This window comes from Erpetoichthys calabaricus, unplaced genomic scaffold (assembly GCF_900747795.2).
Source record: "Erpetoichthys calabaricus unplaced genomic scaffold, fErpCal1.3, whole genome shotgun sequence".
NCBI lineage: Eukaryota > Metazoa > Chordata > Cladistia > Polypteriformes > Polypteridae > Erpetoichthys > Erpetoichthys calabaricus.
Window position 1 is genome coordinate 108400 of NW_026261602.1, and position 21198 is coordinate 129597.

Genomic DNA, 21198 nt, shown 5'->3' on the forward strand with positions numbered 1-21198 from the left:
AGAATCGCCAATTGACCTAACCTGCTTATCTTTAGACTGTGGGAGGAAACCGGAGCACCCGGAGGAAACCCACGCAGACACGGGGAGAACATGCAAACTCCACGCAGGGAGAACCCGGGAAGTGAACCCGTGTCTCCTAACTGTGAGGCGGCAGCGCTACCACTGCGCCACCGTGCCACCCTCTACAGGTGCTGGTCATAAAATTAGAATATCATGACAAAGTTGATTTATTTCAGTAATTCCATTCAAAAAGTGAAACTTGTATATTAGATTCATTCATTACACACAGACTGATGTATTTCAAATGTTTATTTCTTTTAATGTTGATGATTATAACTGACAACTAATGAAAGTCCCAAATTCAGTATCTCGGAAAATTAGAATATTGTGAAAAGGTTCAATATTGAAGACACCTGGTGCCACACTCTAATCAGCTAATTAACTCAAAACACCTGCAAAAACCTTTAAATGGTCTCTCAGTCGAGTTCTGTAGGCTACATAATCATGGTGAAGACTGCTGACTTGACAGTTGTCCAAAAGACAACCATTGACACCTTGCACAAGGAGGGCAAGACACAAAAGGTCATTGCGAAAGAGGCTGGCTGTTCACAGAGCTCTGTGTCCAAGCACATTAATAGAGAGGCGAAGGGAAGGACAAGATGTGGTAGAAAAAATTGTACAAGCAATAGGGATAACCGCACCCTGGAGAGGATTGTGAAACAAAACCCATTCAAAAATGTGGGGGAGATTCACAAAGAGTGGACTGCAGCTGGAGTCAGTGCTTCAAGAACCACCACGCACAGACGTATGCAAGACATGGGTTTCAGCTGTCGCATTCCTTGTGTCAAGCCACTCTTGAACAAGAGACAGCGTCAGAAGCGTCTCGCCTTTGGACTGCTGCTGAGTGGTCCAAAGTTATGTACTCTGATGAAAGTAAATTTTGCATTTCCTTTGGAAATCAAGGTCCCAGAGTCTTGAGGAAGAGAGGAGAGGCACAGAATCCACGTTGTGTGAGGTCCAGTGTAAAGTTTCCACAGTCAGTGATGGTTTGGGGTGCCATGTCATCTGCTGGTGTTGGTCCATTGTGTTTTCTGAGGTCCAAGGTCAACGCAGCCATCTACCAGGAAGTTTTAGAGCACTTCATGCTTCCTGCTGCTGACGAACTTTATGGAGATGCAGATTTCATTTTCTAACAGGACCTGGCACCTGCATACAGTGCCAAAGCTACAAGTACCCGGTTTAAGGACCATGGTATCCCTGTTCTTGATTGGCCAGCAAACTCGCCTGACCTTAACCCCATAGAAAATCTATGGGGTATTGTGAAGAGAAAGATGCAATATGCCAGACCCAACAATTCAGAAGAGCTAAAGGCCACTATCAGAGCAACATGGGCTCTCATAACACCTGAGCAGTGCCACAGACTTATGGACTCCATGCCACGCCGCATTGCTGCAGTAATCCAGGCCAAAGGAGCCCCAACTAATTATTGAGTGCTGTACATGCTCATACTTTTCATGTTCCTACCTTTCAGTTGGCCAACATTTCTAAAAATCCTTTTTTTGCATTGGTCTTAATTGATATTCTAATTTTCCGAGATACTGAATTTGGGACTTTCATTAGTTGTCAATTATAATCATCAACATTACACGAAATAAATATTTGAAATACATCAGTCTGTGTGTAATGAATGAATCTAATATACAAGTTTCACTTTTGGAATGGAATTACTGAAATAAATCAACTTTGTCATGATATTCTAATTTAATGACCAGCAGCTGTATTTATCTATCGGTGCAATATATGCCATATGTGCAAGTATACAATGCCTAAGACAAGTGTTTCATCCCACTGGAAGTTTCACATTTTATTATACAACTGAATCACAATGGAACTGACATGATTTTTTTTGGAACTGATTAAAAGAAAAACACCCTTTAATGTAAAAATTAAAAGATATTTCTACAATGTGTGAGATCAGAATTTATTAAAGCTTCACTAAAAGAACCTAATGGAAATGTCTTCCAGCAACTGTAATAAACAAATTTACATTCTGGCTGGGGATAAACTAATTTACAGTCAGAAAGAACCAGGACTTCAAATAATCTATCAAGGATTTCCTGCATTCGTGGTATAGGATGTTAAGCTCAAGTTTATTATCATGTGTACACCGTACACAGGCTACATAGTACAATGGAATTCTTTTTTACTGTACATGTCTCCTCAGACCATTTGGTAATAATACAAAACCAAAAGAGACATACACACACCCAAAAAAGTGAATAAATAGTATGAAACACACGCACACACACCCATATATATATAATAATAATATATTCAGTATATACTGTATATATGTATATATATATGTATATCATCATGCATGCACGTCAATGGATCAACCTCCAGTCTCTTCTGAGGTGTGTACTTCCACTCCGAGTTGAAAGGGGCTCTTACACTAAACTTATCGTCTCTTTTCCCCTCCACAGTGCTGAAAAGACACCCAGTGAGGGCAACTGACTCTGTCGCTTCTTGTCCTGTGGTATAGCAGGTCCACAGCTCCTAAAGAATGGCTAGTTTTTTTAAAATAATCCATTGGCTCTGTCAGTCTCAGTGGGCACACTTGCAGAGCAGTGTGGAGATGGTGAAGTCATTGGGGCGAGTTGCACCTGCACGTGAGGGTGCAATCTTTCTCAACTATTTCATCGGCTTCCTGGGGTGTGTGACTGTGACATGGTGCCCACGGAGCCTTATAAGTATGGGGTAAAAGGGAGAGAACAGAGAAAGAAGTGAATGGCCGGGAGAACAGCAGTGGGTGGAGAGGCAGGTCGAGCCAGCATCATGGAGAAAGGCGGTTGTTAGCCCCGCGTAGGTGCAAGGGTTTTGGCGCTCTAGGGGTGGATCGTGCCCGCTGACAATTCTGGTAAGAGCAGGTACAATCGAGATGGCGTCCTTCCTAGGGATTCAAGGTATTACTGAGTGAGCATGAAGGAGGAAGGGAGGATAACTGACCCTGAGTGGTGTGGCAGATGCCAACTGAGGCAGCCAAGACGGGGGTTGGGAGGAGTGGACCGCAACTGCAAGTGTCTCCACCAGCTGCATGAGTTATGGGTGAGCTGGGGAGATGAAGAAGGTGTTGTGTTGGGCTCGTCCATGTCAGAAGAAGAACAATGACCCGCCTGATGTGACACTGATTTTAGTCTTCCTTTAAATCTTTTTATCTCACAGATTTTACTGCTTTTATGGATGATATATTTATTGCACGCACTGCATTTTCTTTTGGATATACGCATTGCTTTGATTTTTATTGTTTAATAAAAGCACTTGCCCTCTGCACCATCCAGTTGCTTAGTGTGTTTTGTCTCCATCTGCCAAGCTCATTCTGTTGTGTTATCGATGGTGTCGTGTTCAAGGGACTCCCATAATGGAAGAGGGAGCATGGAGCCGGACCCAAACCATCATAGGTCCCTACCACTACATATCCTGTGGTGCCCATAAGGTGGTGCCACTCGTTAAGACAGTGCTCCTTCCCACTGTGACTATTACAGGCTAACCAGTCCAGAAAAGGTTTCTCCTGCTAGGCCTGTGACTTTTGTTTGTTTAGCACCATTGAGTGTATCTTTTGTTTGGACTGTTATCACAATTACATGGGGATGACCGGATTGCAGTTCCTTGCAATGACCACAATATATATATAAATGTATATATCTTATCTCCCGCTATGATGGACTGGTGCCCTATCTTGGGGATTGTCCCTGCCTTGCACCCCATGCTTGCTGGGAAACTGTCCAGCCCCCCGCAAACCTACTTAGGATTAAGCAGGCTTGGAAAATGGTAAGATACAGTATATCTTACCTCTTCTTCTCAAACAACATTTCCTGATAAGGTTCGTGATGGCAGCAGGCCAAGCAGGTTATCCCAGACTTTTCTGTCATCATCTACAGATTGCAGCTCTTCCTCAGGAATTCCCAGGTGCTCCCAAGCCATCCAAGAGATATAATCCCTCTAGCAAGTCTTAGGTTTGCTGCAGGGTTTCCGTCTAGTGACACATGCTCAGATTTTTGTCTTTAAACTCTGCTCCAATTTCACCACCATGGACTGATGCAGCAACTGCAAAACAGTTGGGATCTGTACACCAAAGGAAACCCTAAAAGGAGCAGAAAGCTCCAGACATTCGAGCTCCAAGCATCCACAAGATGCACAGGACCCACAACCATGGAAAAGTGACGATCCAGGATGGCGTATACATATACTTTTTAAGTCGTAAAGTATATTTTTATGAGAAACTCCACCAGGGTATTTCAAACCCTTTGACCCATGACATTGGAAGTTTTTCCCTAAACCACATGGAGGCAACACAGAGAAGGAATTCTGCGGTCACTGTTTAGAAATTAAGGACGAGCCCTTTAAGAAAGACCATTTCTCAAGAAGGCATACACTAGACAGAGTTCTGTAGGTAAGGCTACAGTTCTTTTTTGACTTGTGCTCCAGATGCCAGAGGTAGTTCTGGGGATTATCCCAGGAGTATCAACAAATGATGGCATAAAGTAGCTTGGACTTAGGAAATGATTAAGTAGCAAAGACTCAGGCTGGCAAGTAGGTGGAGTGGCTAGTTCAACACAGGAAGATAAGACTAAAGCAGGGTCAGATTTACCTTCAGGGAATTCCAGGTGCGTACTCAGTGGCCCCCACTCAATGAAACAATCAAGCATCTGTGCAAACTTAAATACCCATGGCAACACCCCGATCCCACGTCCAAGCATGTCCAGGCATTGAACTAAACAAAGGGGACCAGGCTTGATGAAACAATTGAGTGACCATACATGTTGAACTCACTGAGGGGGAAACACTTGATAAAATGATCCAGTGTACGTATGACAAATTCAAAAGCAGGGAGACCTCTGTTCATAAAATCACCCAGGGGCCTGTAGGGGTGTTAATCAAGCATTGCACTGGAGTTGTCTAGAGATCAGAGAAGAGATTACCTTGGGTGCATGTGCACTGTATTTGTCATATAAGTATTGTGGTTTTGTATTTCTCCTGCTTAATTAACCTCCTACCCATTATTATGTGTTCAAATAAATTGATTTTTGTACATTTGCTCTAGGCACAGGTAGCACAGTATTTAAGTAAGTAAATGCTAATAGGATTCTCTAGAACACAGACGGTTGCACTTGTATTTCATTGCAAGTAAACAGATTAAGTGCAGTTTTTAGGATGTGAAAAATAAATATAACTGAAAAATATTTACCATGTAAAATGTAAACAAAAATCAAACATTTCCTGATTTCATTTAGGATTTCAAGCTTGTTATTCTTCTACATTAACCTCTGGTTGCTGCAAATGCCTCCCCAGACCATCACTGACCCATCACCAAAGCGGTCATGCTGATCGATGTTACATGAAGCATAATGTTCTCCATGGCGTCTCCAGACCCTTTCACGTCTGTCACATGTGCTCAGGGTGAACCTTCTGTCCATCTGTGAAAAGCACAGGGCACCAGTGTTGGACGTGCCAATTCTAGTATTCTATGGCAAATGCCAATCGAGTTCCACGGTGCCAGGCAGTGAGCACAGGGCCCACTAGAGGATGTCGGGCCTTCAGGCCACCCTCATGAAGTCTGTGTCTGACTGTTTGGTCAGAGACATTCACACCAGTAGCCTGCTGGAGGTCATTTTGTAGGGCTCTGACAGTGCTTATCCTGTTCCTCCTTTTCTAAAGGAGGAGATACCTGTGCTGCCGATGGGTTAAGGACCTTCTACGGCCCTTTCCATCTCTCCTAGAGTAACTGCCTGTCTCCTGGAATCATTCTGTTGTGCAAAACTAAGGGCAAAACAGATGAGGAGGGAAAAATGTCAGTAGCCTCCACCTGTTAAACCATTTCTGTTTTGGGGGTCGTCTCAGTGTTGCCCCTCTAGTGCACCTGTTGATAATTTCATTAACACCAAAGCAGCTGAAACTGATTAACAGTCCCCTGTGCTACTTACCTGACCAGACCAATAGCCCAGAAGTTTCATTGACTTGATGCTATACTCTAATTAAAAAAAAAAGTGTTCCTTTAATTTTTTTGAGCAGTGTATATATTATGGAGAGATTCTTTATTCTTATGCATTCGTTTTGTATTCTTATCTGTTCACCTCTAATGTAACACCTATAGAAATTCTTAGATGATTATGCTGTAGCGGGGCCACATAGGGGGTTTTATTTGTATGTAAGTATGTCCTGTTGAGTGATTGGTAAATGTGAATAACAACACTGGTTGCACTGATTTCTGTTGTAAATTGGGGTCGGTGTCTTTAAAAAGGTTTGCACAGATGCGGTGGGGCTTGTGGGATTTGTACTTTATGGTTTGTATCTACTGTACCAATAAAACCAGAAGAGAAGGATGTGGTGGTACTTTTCTTTTTTCCAATCAGCATCATTCGCAGCAGCTCCTAAATCTTTCATTTATTGGACATTCGTAGTGGAGAAGGATGGTGCTCGGCCACCAGATTTAAGGATGGTGGTGGATTCTTTTTTTTCCCAATCCAGTCCTTTGATGTTCTTGGAGAAGAGGCGCGCCTCTGAAGACTATTCTTCTGGACTCCAGAGGTAGGACAGTATTTCACTATCCATGTTCTGGAAAGCAATTTGTTGAATAGGAGCATTCCGCACTTCTTTCCATCATTTAACCATAGTTTCCATTTCCAGAATCACTTCCATCATTTACAGTAAGGATTTTTTTCAGGACTGTAAATATCGTTGTGTGGGGGTTTGTTTGTGGGGTTTGTTTAGTACTTTTTGTGTTTGTAAGTAGTTATTCTAGCAAACAAGGAACATTTTATATATTTGTGTGTTTGGTGTGTTTAATCTTTATGGGCATTTTCCTGTGTGTTGTTAATATTCGGGTGGCAGGGTGAAAATACAGCAGGGCTAAAGTGTTGGCCTGATTCTATCTGTCACTCATTTTAAAAGCGTAGCGGCTTCCTTGCTACGTAAATCTGGTGGAAACCTCCGCATGCGCTACAAGCAGGGGGGTGGGCTACAATGCAGTTATGGGGTGTATTGATAAGGGGGATGAGACAGAGGAGAGGAGTCAGGTGGAGAACTTTGTTTGTTGGTGCAAACTTAATTGTCTGCAGCATAACATCAGGAAAACAAAGGAACTGGTTATTGACTTTCGCTGCACCAAACAGCCTCTATGTCCAGACACTATTCAGCAAGTTGATGTACAAGTGGTCCACTCCTACAAGTACTTGGGGGATCACGTCAATGTCAGGCTGGACAGGTCTATTAAAACAGAGGAGCTATTAAAGAAAGGCCAGAGTAGACTTATTTTTCCTACTAGATTGTGTTCCTTTAATGTGAGTATCTTCTACAACTCTGTGATGGCCAGTGCTATATCCTATCTTGTGGTGGTAAAATCACATTAAGAGAGGACCAGTTAATCAACCAGCTAACTAAAAGGGCAGGTTCAGTTATGGGACACACTCTGGACCTCCTGGAGATGGTGTCAAAGGAGAGAATGAAAACATCACTGAGTGCCATTATGAACAAAGCTGCACATCCTCTCTCTGACACACTAAAATTGAGGACTTTAAGCCAATGAATTATTTGGCAGAAGTGTGTCGGGAAATACTATGATGGCTCCTTTATACCAACAGCAGTACGCTAGTATGGTGTGTCAGTGGGACTGGGACTGTCAAGTGATATGTTTTCATTCTTTTTAATTTTCTTTCTTTTTAGTCATTCTGGTGTGTGTTCAGACCATATTGTTTGCGAATATATATGTATTAATCTATTTATGTACGTGTGTATGTATGTATTTAGTTATTTATTTATTTTTTTCTGTAGAAAGCCAAATTTCCTCCTGGGGACAAATAAAGATCTATCTATCAGAAACAATAATGTGAAATATATTTTGCAAGTGGACCACATGCTATTACACTTGGACTTCCATTTACTCATTTACTGTGGAGCAAAGAGAATTTTTTTTTTTATTTTTTTTTTTATATTTTTATTTTATTAATTTTCATTGTAATCATTCCATACAAACAGATCCATTTATAACCCAACAAATTTGAAAACAAATCAAACCCCATCCCTGAGAAGGAGAGCTTAGCTAAAGGAGAATTTCTTTAAGCTTTTTAATAAGGCAACATTAGACAAAAGAAGGGGAGAAGTAAATATCTATATAAATAAGAGATGGAGAAGGGAGTTAAATACAATAATAGTTAATTCTCTTATTCTAAAATAATATTGATTAAATCCTGCCAAGTTTTGAAAAAATTTTGTACAGATCCTCTAACTGAAAATTTGATTTTTTCCAATTTCAAATAATATAAAACATCAGTTTCCCACTGACTTATAAGAGGAGAATTAGGATTCTTCCAATTTAACAAAATAAGTCTGCGTGCCAAGAGTGTAGTGAATGCAATCACCGTTTGTTTGTCCTTCTCCAATTCAAGTCCATCTGGAAGGACACCAAACACAGCTGTTAGTGGGTTAGGAGGGATTGTGATACTAAGGCTGTCTGAGAGGCACTTAAAAATCTTTGTCCAAAATGATGTTAGTTTGGTGCAGGCCCAGAACATGTGACCCAGTGAGGCAGGAGCTTGGTTGCAGCGCTCGCAGGTCGGATCCTGGCCTGGAAACATTTTGGACAGTTTTAAGCGAGACAGATGAGCTCGATATATAATTTTTAGTTGAATAATTCTATGCTTTGCGCATATAGAACTCGAGTGAATTCTCTGCTTTGCTACCTTCCACTCCTTTTCTGATATATTGATTAAGAGATCTTCTTCCCAATGTCCTCTTGGATCTTTGAAAGGTAGGGACTCTAATAAGATTTTATATATTGCGGAAATAGTGTTTGTTTCCTCGGAATTGAGCAGTATTTTTTCCAGCATTGTGGAGGGTGCAAGGTGGGGGAAATCGGGCAATTTCTGTTTAACAAAATTTCTAATTTGAAGATAGTAAAAGAAATGTGTAGCTGGGAGGTTAAATTTTGAACGTAATTGTTCAAAAGATGTAAATATGTTGTCTATATAAAGATCTCTGAGCATTTTAATCCCAAAACTTTTCCAGGTATTAAAAACTGGATATACTTGCGAAGGTTGAAAGAGGTGGTTCCCTTGCAAAGGTGCCACTGATAAAAGATTTTCCATCTTAAAATGCTTCCTAATTTGGTTCCATATTCTGAGTGAGTAAAGCACAATTGGGTTATTAGTATATTTGCGATAACTTTCATTTATTGGAGAGCAAAGCAGGGAATATAAAGAAGTACTACAGGATTTTACTTCTATTGCAGACCAAGCCTGTGTATGTGCATTTATTTGTGTCCAGGTTTTTATGGCTTGTATGTTTGCTGCCCAGTAATAAAACTGAAAATTAGGTAAAGCCATGCCACCTTCTGCCTGAGGTCTTTGTAGGGTCGCTCTTCGGATACGTGGGTGTTTTGAGTTCCAAATGAATGAGGTTATTATTGAATCTAACTGTTTAAAAAACGATTTATTGATATATATTGAAATGTTTTGAAATAAAAAGAGAAGTTTAGGAAGGATATTCATCTTAACAATGTTAATTCTTCCGGCTAGAGTGAGATGAAGGGTTGACCATCTATGCAAGTCTTGCTTAATTTTTTCCATACAGACGCCAAAATTTTGTTGATAAAGAGCTTTATGTTTACTAGTGATATTTACCCCTAGGTATTTAAACTGATCTGCTATGGTAAAAGGTAGGGTGTCTAATTTAATATTATATGCTTGTGAGTTCACTGGAAAGAGTATACTTTTATTCAGATTAATTCTAAGACCAGATATCTTTTGAAATTCTGTTAGTGCTGTTAAAACAGCAGGGACAGTGTTTTCTGGGTCCGATATATATAAGACCATATCATCTGCATATAGAGAAATTTTCTGTTCCAGTCCTTCTCTGACAATCCCCTTTATCTGATGAGAATTTCGGCAGTGAACCGCCAGTGGTTCAATAGCGATTGCAAACAACAGTGGCGACAAGGGACATCCTTGTCTGGTACCACGTTCTAGTTTAAAGTAGTCTGAGCAAATTTTATTAATACAAACTGAAGCTTCTGGACTGGTATACAGTAGTTTAATCCAAGCACAAATATTCGGGCCAAACCCAAATTTCTCCAATGCAGTGAAAAGGTAATTCCATTCGATCATGTCAAATGCCTTTTCTGCGTCTAATGATAGTAATATCTCTGGGGTGTTTGATTTTGCTGGTGAATATATAACATTAAACAAGCGTCGGAGATTTGAAGATAGATGTCGGCCTTTAATAAATCCAGTTTGATCTTGTGATATTACCGAGGGCAGCACTTTCTCCATCCTTCTAGCTAGGATTTTTGAGAGTATCTTAACATCATTATTCAGGAGTGAAATTGGTCTATATGATGCACATTGTAACAAGTCCTTATTTTGTTTAGGAAAGACGGTGATTAATGCTTGTCGAAATGTTTGAGGTAGTATTTGGTGGTCTTTAGCTTCTGTAAATGTTACCAATAAGAGTGGAGCTAGCTGAGTGGAGAATTTCTTATAAAACTCTACGGGGTAACCATCAGGGCCTGATGATTTCCCGCTTTGTAGTGACTTTATAGCGTCTAGTAATTCTGTTAGCGTTAGAGGTTTATCTAGTTCCTCAGCACTTAAAGCATCTATTTGTGGTATTTGTGAATTATCCAGAAATGCATTAGATTGCGTGTTGTCTTCTTTGGGCTCAGTGGAATATAAAGACTTATAGTAATCTCTAAATGTGTGCATTATTTTATTATGGTCGATGATTTCTTCTCCATTCTTGTTGGTGATTACTGGTATTGCATTGTGAACTTCTTGTTTATGAATTTGTTGAGCTAAAAGCTTATTAGCTTTTTCTCCGTGTTCATAGTAATGCTGTCTAGACTTATAAATAAGTTGTTCAGTTTCTTTAGTTGTTAAGATGTTAAGTTCTGTATGCAAGGCCTGCCTTTTCCTGTGAAGAGCTTCACTTGGACGCCTGGCTTGTTCTTCATCTATTCTAGTAATTTCATTTCTTAGCTCTGACACTTTCTTGGTTTCTAATTTATTTCTATGGGAAAGATATGAAATAATCTGGCCTCTTAGGAAGGCCTTTAGAGTTTCCCAGAGTGTTCCTGCAGAAACCTCTGTAGACATGTTTGTCTCTAGGAAGAAGCTGATTTGTTTGGATATAAATTCTGTGCAGTTCTCGTCTGCCAATAAAAGAGGGTTAAGACGCCATCTGCGAGGTGAGTACGAGGGGCTTATTGATTTTAGCTCCAAGACTAGAGGGGCATGGTCAGAGATAACAATTGTGTCATATTTGCATAATTTAATTGTAGGCAGGAAATTATTATCTATAAAAAAATAATCAATTCTTGAGTAGCTATAATGCACTGGTGAGTAGAACGAATATGTTCTTGAGTTTGGGTTAAGAAACCTCCAGGGGTCTGATAAGTTGTGATCCTTTAAAAACTGTGTAATTATCTTTGCAGTATTAGATGTCGTCCCCCCTGTCACAGGAGTCCTATCTAAGAGTGGATTTAAAACACAATTAAAGTCCCCAGCCATTATAATTTTATGAGTGTTCACACTGGGAATGGATGCAAATAGATTTTGCATGAATTCCTTATCATCAACATTGGGTGCATAAACATTTATCAAAATCATTTTACTGTTATATAAGTTGCCCATGACCATCACATATCTCCCTTCAGGGTCCGACACTACCTCTGATGCTACAAAAGGAACTGTTCTATGTATGAGAATTCCCACCCCTCTAGTTTTCTTTATAAAGCTAGAATGGAACATTTGGCCAGTCCAGTCTTTTTGTAATCTGAACTGATCCTTGGTTAGTAAGTGGGTCTCCTGTAAAAATACTATTTTAGCGTTTAAGCCTGTTAGGTGAGAGCATACTTTCTTTCTCTTTAATTCGTGATTCAGGCCTTTAACATTCCAGCTCACAAAGTTAACTGTCCCATCATGGAGACATTGATTCTGAGTTTTTAATGTCATTTTATAGTTTTAATTGGTAATATGGCAGTTTTAATCTTAGTTTCAAGATTCCCCAGGAGTTGTTGCATGTTAGCCTGTTGCTGCATTGATATTTATAATTATAAGGATTATAAGAATAGATTAGATATAACCTGCTCTCCTTCTCTCCCCCCTTTATCCCCCCACCCCCCCATTTTGCCTCCCCACATAAGAGGCTAGACCCCACTTCGCGATGTTCCAGTCCTCTGACATACGAAGAGACAGAGCACGTCCGAAACAAAACAAACCCCACCCTGCAGCGGCGTTACAGAATTAAAACAGAGATATCTTTTACAGTTAAATCCTTAATACTATCTGCCGAAAATGTTCTCATTAACAATATTTAATCTTGAAATAATCTTCAGCGCTTTTAAGTTAAGATATTAAGGTTAAAAAAAAAAAAAAAAAAAAAAAAAAAAAAAACAACCCTGGGAGTGATTTTAAAAACTAGTCCAGGATAAACCTGGTAATTCATACTGTAATAGTATAATGGTAATTGTATAAATAGTAGAACAAGCATTAAACCAAGGGTATGAAGTTAAACAGTCTACTTTAAGGTATAGTAAAATAAAAAAAAAAAAATAAATAAATAAATTAAAAAAAAAAAAAGGAAAAGAAATAAAAAAATAAATAAATAAAACGAATCCTACTTTAATCACTTCCACATTTTCACACTCACGTCTATAGCTCTATAACTCTGATTAAAACATAAACATATAACATATAAAGTCCAGATATAAAAAAAATTTTAAAAAAAGAGAATAAGAGATGTATAATTATAATACCAGTCTCTTTAAACATGGATCCAGCGATCAGATCATCGGTCTTTCCCGTGCCTTGATAGAATACGGCTCTTTAATTTTAATTAACTTTCAAAAAAAGTGTCGGAAACAGCTTCTTTAATTCTTTTTCAGCTTCTTCTTTGCTGAAGAAAATATAATGTCCGTCTTGAACTTCCACTTTCAGTTTGGCAGGATACAAGAGGCTGTATTTGATATCGGCTTCCCGTAGCATCCTTTTAATGTCGTTGTAGGATCTGCGTTTTGCAGCTGTTGATGGTGAGAAGTCGGGAAAAATACGAATAAGATTATTTTCGAATATAATCTCTTGCTTGTGTCTGAGAAGTGCCATCACATCAAGCTTACATCTTAGTCGTTCGAAGCGGACAATAAAAGACCTAGATTTAAAGGCGCTTGGTATCTTTGTGCGATAAGCCGTGGCTATCTCATTGTCGAGTTTAAAGTCATCTCCAATTATTTTAGACAGTAATTCTACTGCAAATTTCACTGGGCTTGAGCTTTCTCGTTTCTCAGGTATACCCTCAATTCTTATATTATTTCTTCTGCACCCATCCTCCAGGGCTGCAAGTCTGTCTCCAAGTTTTTTGTATTCCGAGTTCGCAGCTGTGGCTTTTTCATCGGCGTTAGATGCCATTTGTTCCGCTGTTTCCACTCGAGCCGTGAGTCCCTGCTTAACGTCTTCCAGCTGGTCTGAAACGTCATTAATATGATCATCAAGCCTTTTCAGTTTTTATTTGTATGTAAGTATGTCCTGTTGAGTGATTGGTAAATGTGAATAACAACACTGGTTGCACTGATTTCTGTTGTAAATTGGGGTCGGTGTCTTTAAAAAGGTTTGCACAGATGCGGTGGGGCTTGTGGGATTTGTACTTTATGGTTTGTATCTACTGTACCAATAAAACCAGAAGAGAAGGATGTGGTGGTACTTTTCTTTTTTCCAATCAGCATCATTCGCAGCAGCTCCTAAATCTTTCATTTATTGGACATTCGTAGTGGAGAAGGATGGTGCTCGGCCACCAGATTTAAGGATGGTGGTGGATTCTTTTTTTTCCCAATCCAGTCCTTTGATGTTCTTGGAGAAGAGGCGCGCCTCTGAAGACTATTCTTCTGGACTCCAGAGGTAGGACAGTATTTCACTATCCATGTTCTGGAAAGCAATTTGTTGAATAGGAGCATTCCGCACTTCTTTCCATCATTTAACCATAGTTTCCATTTCCAGAATCACTTCCATCATTTACAGTAAGGATTTTTTTCAGGACTGTAAATATCGTTGTGTGGGGGTTTGTTTGTGGGGTTTGTTTAGTACTTTTTGTGTTTGTAAGTAGTTATTCTAGCAAACAAGGAACATTTTATATATTTGTGTGTTTGGTGTGTTTAATCTTTATGGGCATTTTCCTGTGTGTTGTTAATATTCGGGTGGCAGGGTGAAAATACAGCAGGGCTAAAGTGTTGGCCTGATTCTATCTGTCACTCATTTTAAAAGCGTAGCGGCTTCCTTGCTACGTAAATCTGGTGGAAACCTCCGCATGCGCTACAAGCAGGGGGGTGGGCTACAATGCAGTTATGGGGTGTATTGATAAGGGGGATGAGACAGAGGAGAGGAGTCAGGTGGAGAACTTTGTTTGTTGGTGCAAACTTAATTGTCTGCAGCATAACATCAGGAAAACAAAGGAACTGGTTATTGACTTTCGCTGCACCAAACAGCCTCTATGTCCAGACACTATTCAGCAAGTTGATGTACAAGTGGTCCACTCCTACAAGTACTTGGGGGATCACGTCAATGTCAGGCTGGACAGGTCTATTAAAACAGAGGAGCTATTAAAGAAAGGCCAGAGTAGACTTATTTTTCCTACTAGATTGTGTTCCTTTAATGTGAGTATCTTCTACAACTCTGTGATGGCCAGTGCTATATCCTATCTTGTGGTGGTAAAATCACATTAAGAGAGGACCAGTTAATCAACCAGCTAACTAAAAGGGCAGGTTCAGTTATGGGACACACTCTGGACCTCCTGGAGATGGTGTCAAAGGAGAGAATGAAAACATCACTGAGTGCCATTATGAACAAAGCTGCACATCCTCTCTCTGACACACTAAAATTGAGGACTTTAAGCCAATGAATTATTTGGCAGAAGTGTGTCGGGAAATACTATGATGGCTCCTTTATACCAACAGCAGTACGCTAGTATGGTGTGTCAGTGGGACTGGGACTGTCAAGTGATATGTTTTCATTCTTTTTAATTTTCTTTCTTTTTAGTCATTCTGGTGTGTGTTCAGACCATATTGTTTGCGAATATATATGTATTAATCTATTTATGTACGTGTGTATGTATGTATTTAGTTATTTATTTATTTTTTTCTGTAGAAAGCCAAATTTCCTCCTGGGGACAAATAAAGATCTATCTATCAGAAACAATAATGTGAAATATATTTTGCAAGTGGACCACATGCTATTACACTTGGACTTCCATTTACTCATTTACTGTGGAGCAAAGAGAATTAACAAAGCAGAAAACCATTGTGCTATATCTACTAGATAGGGTGGGAAGAAAGCATTTGTCCTCTGAAATTTCAAAAGTAACAATATGTAATGTGTTCATTAGCTAGTGATCACATTTTGTTTAGTGAGATGCCCATGTCATCCTGGTATGCTTGTAGAGTCTTTCTTCCCCAGTGCACCCTAAGTCCGAGTGTGGATTCTGTGCTAGCAGATTGACCATGGACATGATCTTTTTAAATAATTGGCCTCAGGAGAAGTGTTGGGAACAACATATTTCACTCTGCAAAGGATTAAGGAGAAGATTATTGTTAATGAAGAATATGACAAAACATAAGACCCATATATGTATATACTGCATAAGAACGCACAGATCTAACAAATTAGTGTAATAGAAATAGTAGACACTCTGGGCCGATAAAGACAAAAAAGCAAAGTTAATGTGGTCAGGGTCCACAAACAATATCTCAGTTTTGAGTTGTAATGTTTAGTTCAGATGGCAACCTGCTTGAACAGGCTGACTGACACATTACGGGAAATATCAGATATGTCTATACTTAAATATATGATGACATACGGTATGCTTTGTCATATTCTTTGCCAAATAGTAAATGTGTTGATATATTATAATTTATTTGGCACAGATTATTTGTGTGGCACAATAACCTCCTCCTTAATTCATTTTGCAAAGTTTCTCAGCTGGCTATAACAACAACAACAACAACATTTATTTATATAGCACATTTTCATACAAAAAGTAGCTCAAAGTGCTTTACATAATGAAGAGAAGAAAAATAAAAGACAAAATAAGAAATTAAAATAAGACAACATTAGTTAACATAGAAAGGAGTAAGGTCCGATGGCCAGGGTGGACAGAAAAAACAAAAAAAAAAACTCCAGAAGGCTGGAGAAAAAAATAAAATCTGTAGGGGTTCCAGGCCACGAGACCGCCCAGTCCCCTTTGGGCATTCTACCTAACATAAATGAAATAGTCCTCTTTGTAGTTCGGGTTTTTCACGGAGTCACTTGATGCTGATGGTCATACAGACTTCTGGCTTTTAATCCATCCATCATTGTTGGAACATCATGGTGCTTTGGGTAGATGGTGGTGGCGCACGCCACCGCCAACAGGACACCGGAAAAGGAAACAGAAGAGAGAGTAGGGGTTAGTACAGTTTTTGAATGAATAGTTATTATAATGAATTGGATATACAGAGTATCAGGATTAAATTACAGTGAAATTATGAGAAGGCCATGTTAAAATAATGTGTTTTCAGTAGTTTTTTAAAGTGCTCCACTGTATTAGCCTGGCGAATTCCTACTGGCAGGCTATTCCAGGTTTTAGGTGCATAACAGCAGAAGGCCACCTCACCACTTCTTTTAAGTTTTGCTCTTGGAATTCTAAGGAGACACTCGTTTGAGGATCTGAGGTTACGATTTGGAATATAAGGTGTCAGACATTCCGATATATAAGCCGGGGCGAGATTATTTAAAGCTTTATAAACCATAAGCAGAATTTTAAAGTCAATTCTGAATGACACAGGTAACCAGTGTAGTGACATCAAAACTGGAGAGATGTGCTCGGATTTTCTTTTCCTGGTAAGGATTCTAGCAGCTGCATTCTGCACTAGTTGCAAACGATTGATGTCTTTTTTGGGTAGACCTGAGAGGAGTGCGTTACAGTAATCTAGCCGACTGAAAACAAACGCATGAACTAATTTCTCTGCATCTTTCGATGATATAAGAGAATCCAGAGGGATTTGTTCATGTTTTACTTTTAGGGTTTTCAAAAAATTACCATTATTCCTTTATTATTTAGATTATATATTTAATTTCACATTCCTTGAAGGTTTTTTAAAAAAAAATTGTATTGTATTTTAACATTATATCTTACAATAAGATGCTGGAAAAGAGCATCTCTGAATGGATTTTAATCATGTGACCTTCAATCCTACCACAACTCTTACTCAAGCCATAAACAGTTTACAGCAAACAAACACACTGCTATAAACTATTGTGTAGAAGGAAATATATATATTGTAAGAAATTACCTATATGAAAAAAATCAGACACTTTAATCATTCATTAGTTTAAAGCTGCTTTGATAAACACAGGCGCACATGCTGCTGCTGCTGCTGGAGTTGTGTGCATGTCGCATTGAGCAGGTTACATTTATGAGCTGACATATACGGTATGTTACTAAACATCCCTTATCAGTTGTCATTTTTTGGAAAGAATAAAATAATCTTAAAACAAGTTATATGGCTAAATTAAAAATAAGCAAGGTTTGTCTCACATCTGCAGTCATTTCTATTGTCTTGATTTGAGACTTATAAGAAATTAAGTATGTGAAAAATAAATTAGACACATTGACACACACAGGCACAACTTAAAGAACAAGCTTGCTGTTCTCAAATGGGTTGTGTTCCCAGGGCCTTAGATAAAATATTAGTGTCACCCGTTGGTCATCTTGTTACACTCAAATCTCTCCTTCTGTGGTTGGCCCTAACCTCCCATGCAGTCTCTCATCTGTCAGAGCAATGAAGCAGCTGGTTAATATGAACTTTGGCAAATCTGAGCAAGATAAAATGTGACTTGAGGCCAATCTATGGTTAGCATTACAAATTAACCCTTAGTACTCAACCTTCAAGATTTTAAACCATCAATACAGCCCCAAATCCCACACTATCAACATCACAAATATAACACAGTGGCTATAAGAAGACTGTTGCTTCTGATGGATGTGAGACTCTTTGGCACAGTCATTTTTCAACTGTATATTTTGAGGGTACATGAACTAGCAGGGCTTTGTCATTTGGTGCACTTCAGTTTGTGTTCTTTTGTTTAGTTGCACAGAGGTCTTTGGATTCTCTTCAGTAATCAGTGTGAGAAATGGAGGCCAATGGGGCGAGTGGACGTATGCTGACCATTGTCCTAAAGGATGGTTTGCTTTTGGATATGCTTTGAAGGTAAAGTAGTAACTGAATTTTCAGGATGTACAGATATTTAGTAAATGCAAACACTGATAGTATATGAAGATTGAGAAAATTACCTGGAAATATTCCTGTTAATTTGTAGCACTGACTTTATCTTGTTTCCATAAATGCCATTTTTTAGATACACTTTACATATTCTTTGAGTTCTTGAGTAGTATATGGCTGATATTTTTGACTGTCGTATAACAAAAAGTACGGTAATTAATGATATTTATTTTTTCTCTTCGATACCTTAGGTACAGGCCCCCCAAGGAAGTGGAGATGATACAGCACTGAATGGAATACGGCTGTATTGTAAGCCATCAGAAGTATCTACTAAGACACATATATTGAATCGGAGAGTGGCCCGTAAGTTACTTCAGTCATTTTTTAAACCTTTCCTATCTTGGTTGTGCTTTATGGTATTTGATTTAAACATTTTATTCCAACTAGTCACTATTTATAAATTTTTGCACTGATGCTTTAGTTTTTATTAGAAAAATATATTAATGCCCGCTGTCTATCAATCAGACGTGGTTAACTAAACTTTTGCAATTTCCTTGCAGGTGGGGCACATGGATAAGGCAAAAGTGGTGCCCAGAGGGTTTTCTCATATCATTCATTTTGAAAGTGCAGCCTCCTCAGAGGAATGGTGATAATACTGCAGCCAACGACATCAAGTTCAGATGCTCTAATAACATAGTAGTACAAAATGATCAGTTCAGGAAAGAGTGGGAAGAAGGTGATATCTGTTTAAAAGGAATCTCTGGCTTTGAGACAAAGGTGCAGTCACCACAAGGAGATGGAGATGAAACGGCTCTGAATGACGTTCGTTTTTTCTGCCGCTAAATCTTGAGCCTGCACAGAACACCTTACTGGCTTGTTGAGAAGGGGTATTAATATTTACATGATAGCAATATTTAAACTAATGTAATGCTTTATGGGTTAATAGGGTAAACATGTTTAAGGATTTTTTTTTGCAGTAAATATCCTAGTTACTATAATGATTAAATAAGCACCTTACCGCATTAATGTAATTAAAGGAATAGTTCACTATTTTTCAAGTCAAAGTTATTTCTTTACAAACACGCCATATATGCATTTGCCATGTGAAACTGTGTTCTAAACGTAAGCACTTTCTCTAAATTTAAATAAAATATCTTGCCTGCACTAGGGCTTTACATTGGGTGCTATGGGGTACGGTGGAAAAACACCAATATTATGAGATTCATCCATTTTTAAAGAAGACCAACTATGTGTGATACCTCAGCATATGAACATTTCATCCCCCCTGGGGAACAGTTTCCTCTCAAAGGACCAAACCACAGTAAACATTTTGTGCCATGTGGTTGGTTTTGATTTGATTTACTACTGCTTACTTTTGTTTATGTGTGAACTCATACAAGTGAATAGAAAATGTATCCATACCATTAGAAAAACAGTACATGGAACATGCCATAAAATTATGATTTCCAGATCTCTTTCATTATCACAAACATGCATCGGAAACATGGAAGGTGCTGATCAATACTTGACAACTGTCGTGGCTTGAAAAATTAACATATTTGGCAAATTTTTAAATTTTCCTCCGTGCCCCATACCCTCCATTGTAAAGCACCAGTGTATATAAGATATTTTTTTAATTTATAAGAAGTATTTCACTTTAGAACACAATTGTGTGTCACAAATACATATATATTATGTTTTTGAAGAAATAACCTGGACTTGAAAAATACCAAACTTATCCTTTAAAGCAAAATGCAATGCAACAAATAATCTGTTTAAATGCTTAATAAAGTATTCTGTGAACCCTTCTCCATCCCTACTAATGGTTGACTTCCTTCAATCAGACATAAAATGTTAAGAGTATAAATAAGAACATTGTACTTAGACATTATGTTTCATAGCAGACAATCTTAAATCTTAAACTTATCTGAATTTCATTTGTCAAAAATAAATGCATCTCTCAGCAAAAACTCCATCTATTATTTTTACTGATTTTGGATTCTCTGAGTGTGTTTGAGTTTGTGATTGCGCCCTGTGTTTCTAAAAATCTACAATGAATTTAGTTGAGATGAGAAAAGGCAAAAAGTCTTGCCCTGGATCAGTGATTACAGCCTGCATATTATCAAAATTTGCAAAATCAGGTAAGATTATATTCTGTAGCAGAAGGAGGTACTCTCACCGTGACCACCAAATCTAGCATAAAGCCAAATAGGCCAACATGATCTAATACAAAATAAAACAACACTGTGTTTGTGTGTGTGTGTGTGTGTGTGTCCAGTCTCCATTTGAAGGTCCTTGTTATCTCATCCTCAAAGTTGGGTTGATTGGTGTGTCCAAAAAGGCCAAAGTGTGGGTGTGCATGAGTGGGACCTCTGATGGACTTATGCCCTGCCTTGTGTCTTGTGTTGTTGGATGATCTCCAGAGCCCCACGACTCTGAAATAGAGTTTGAAAAGGTTATGTTACAAAAAAGCAAATGGTATTACTTTTTAATATGTATAACATAATATGAGTAGCATTTACTACAGCTTGACTACCAATAGTGCACAATTGAGTTTCCTTAACTGCAGTAATGGCCTATAAGTGTGATCTGTTGAACTGGTCCAATACACCTGAAAAACAAACATTAATGCAGTTAAAGGTTTTTTTCAGTCCATATGATATTTAACATATGAATTTAAATGGTGCTTTATCATATTTCTAAATAATAGCATTGCTTAAAAGACTGCTTCAGAAGTTTCACAGGAAGTGAGATTTGGCACAGCCATTTTTCAGCTGGAGGGTAAAATGCAGACACTGGGATTCTGAAGCAAATACCAGTCAGTACAAAAATGGGCTGCTATGGCAATGATATACTTAATGAGAGGTTTATGAGAGGAAGAAACCTGATTTATTTTATTT

General features: G+C 38.6%; 1 protein-coding gene across 2 annotated transcripts in view; it reads left to right on the plus strand.

The window, feature by feature from the left end:
• Positions 1 to 20268, plus strand: part of LOC127526447 (vitelline membrane outer layer protein 1 homolog) — a 35124-nt gene extending 14856 nt beyond the window's left edge. The window contains exon 5 of one of the 2 annotated variants that reach the window (XR_007933992.1): positions 19810 to 20268. Coding sequence is in view for 1 of the 2 variants with exons in the window: in XM_051922008.1 (XP_051777968.1) it covers positions 19076 to 19141 (66 nt within the window). In the remaining variant the exon portion in view is untranslated. Of the gene's footprint in view, positions 1 to 19075 lie in introns of both variants that reach the window. The other variant, XM_051922008.1, reaches the window with a different exon arrangement.
• The last annotated feature ends 930 nt before the right edge of the window (positions 20269 to 21198 follow it).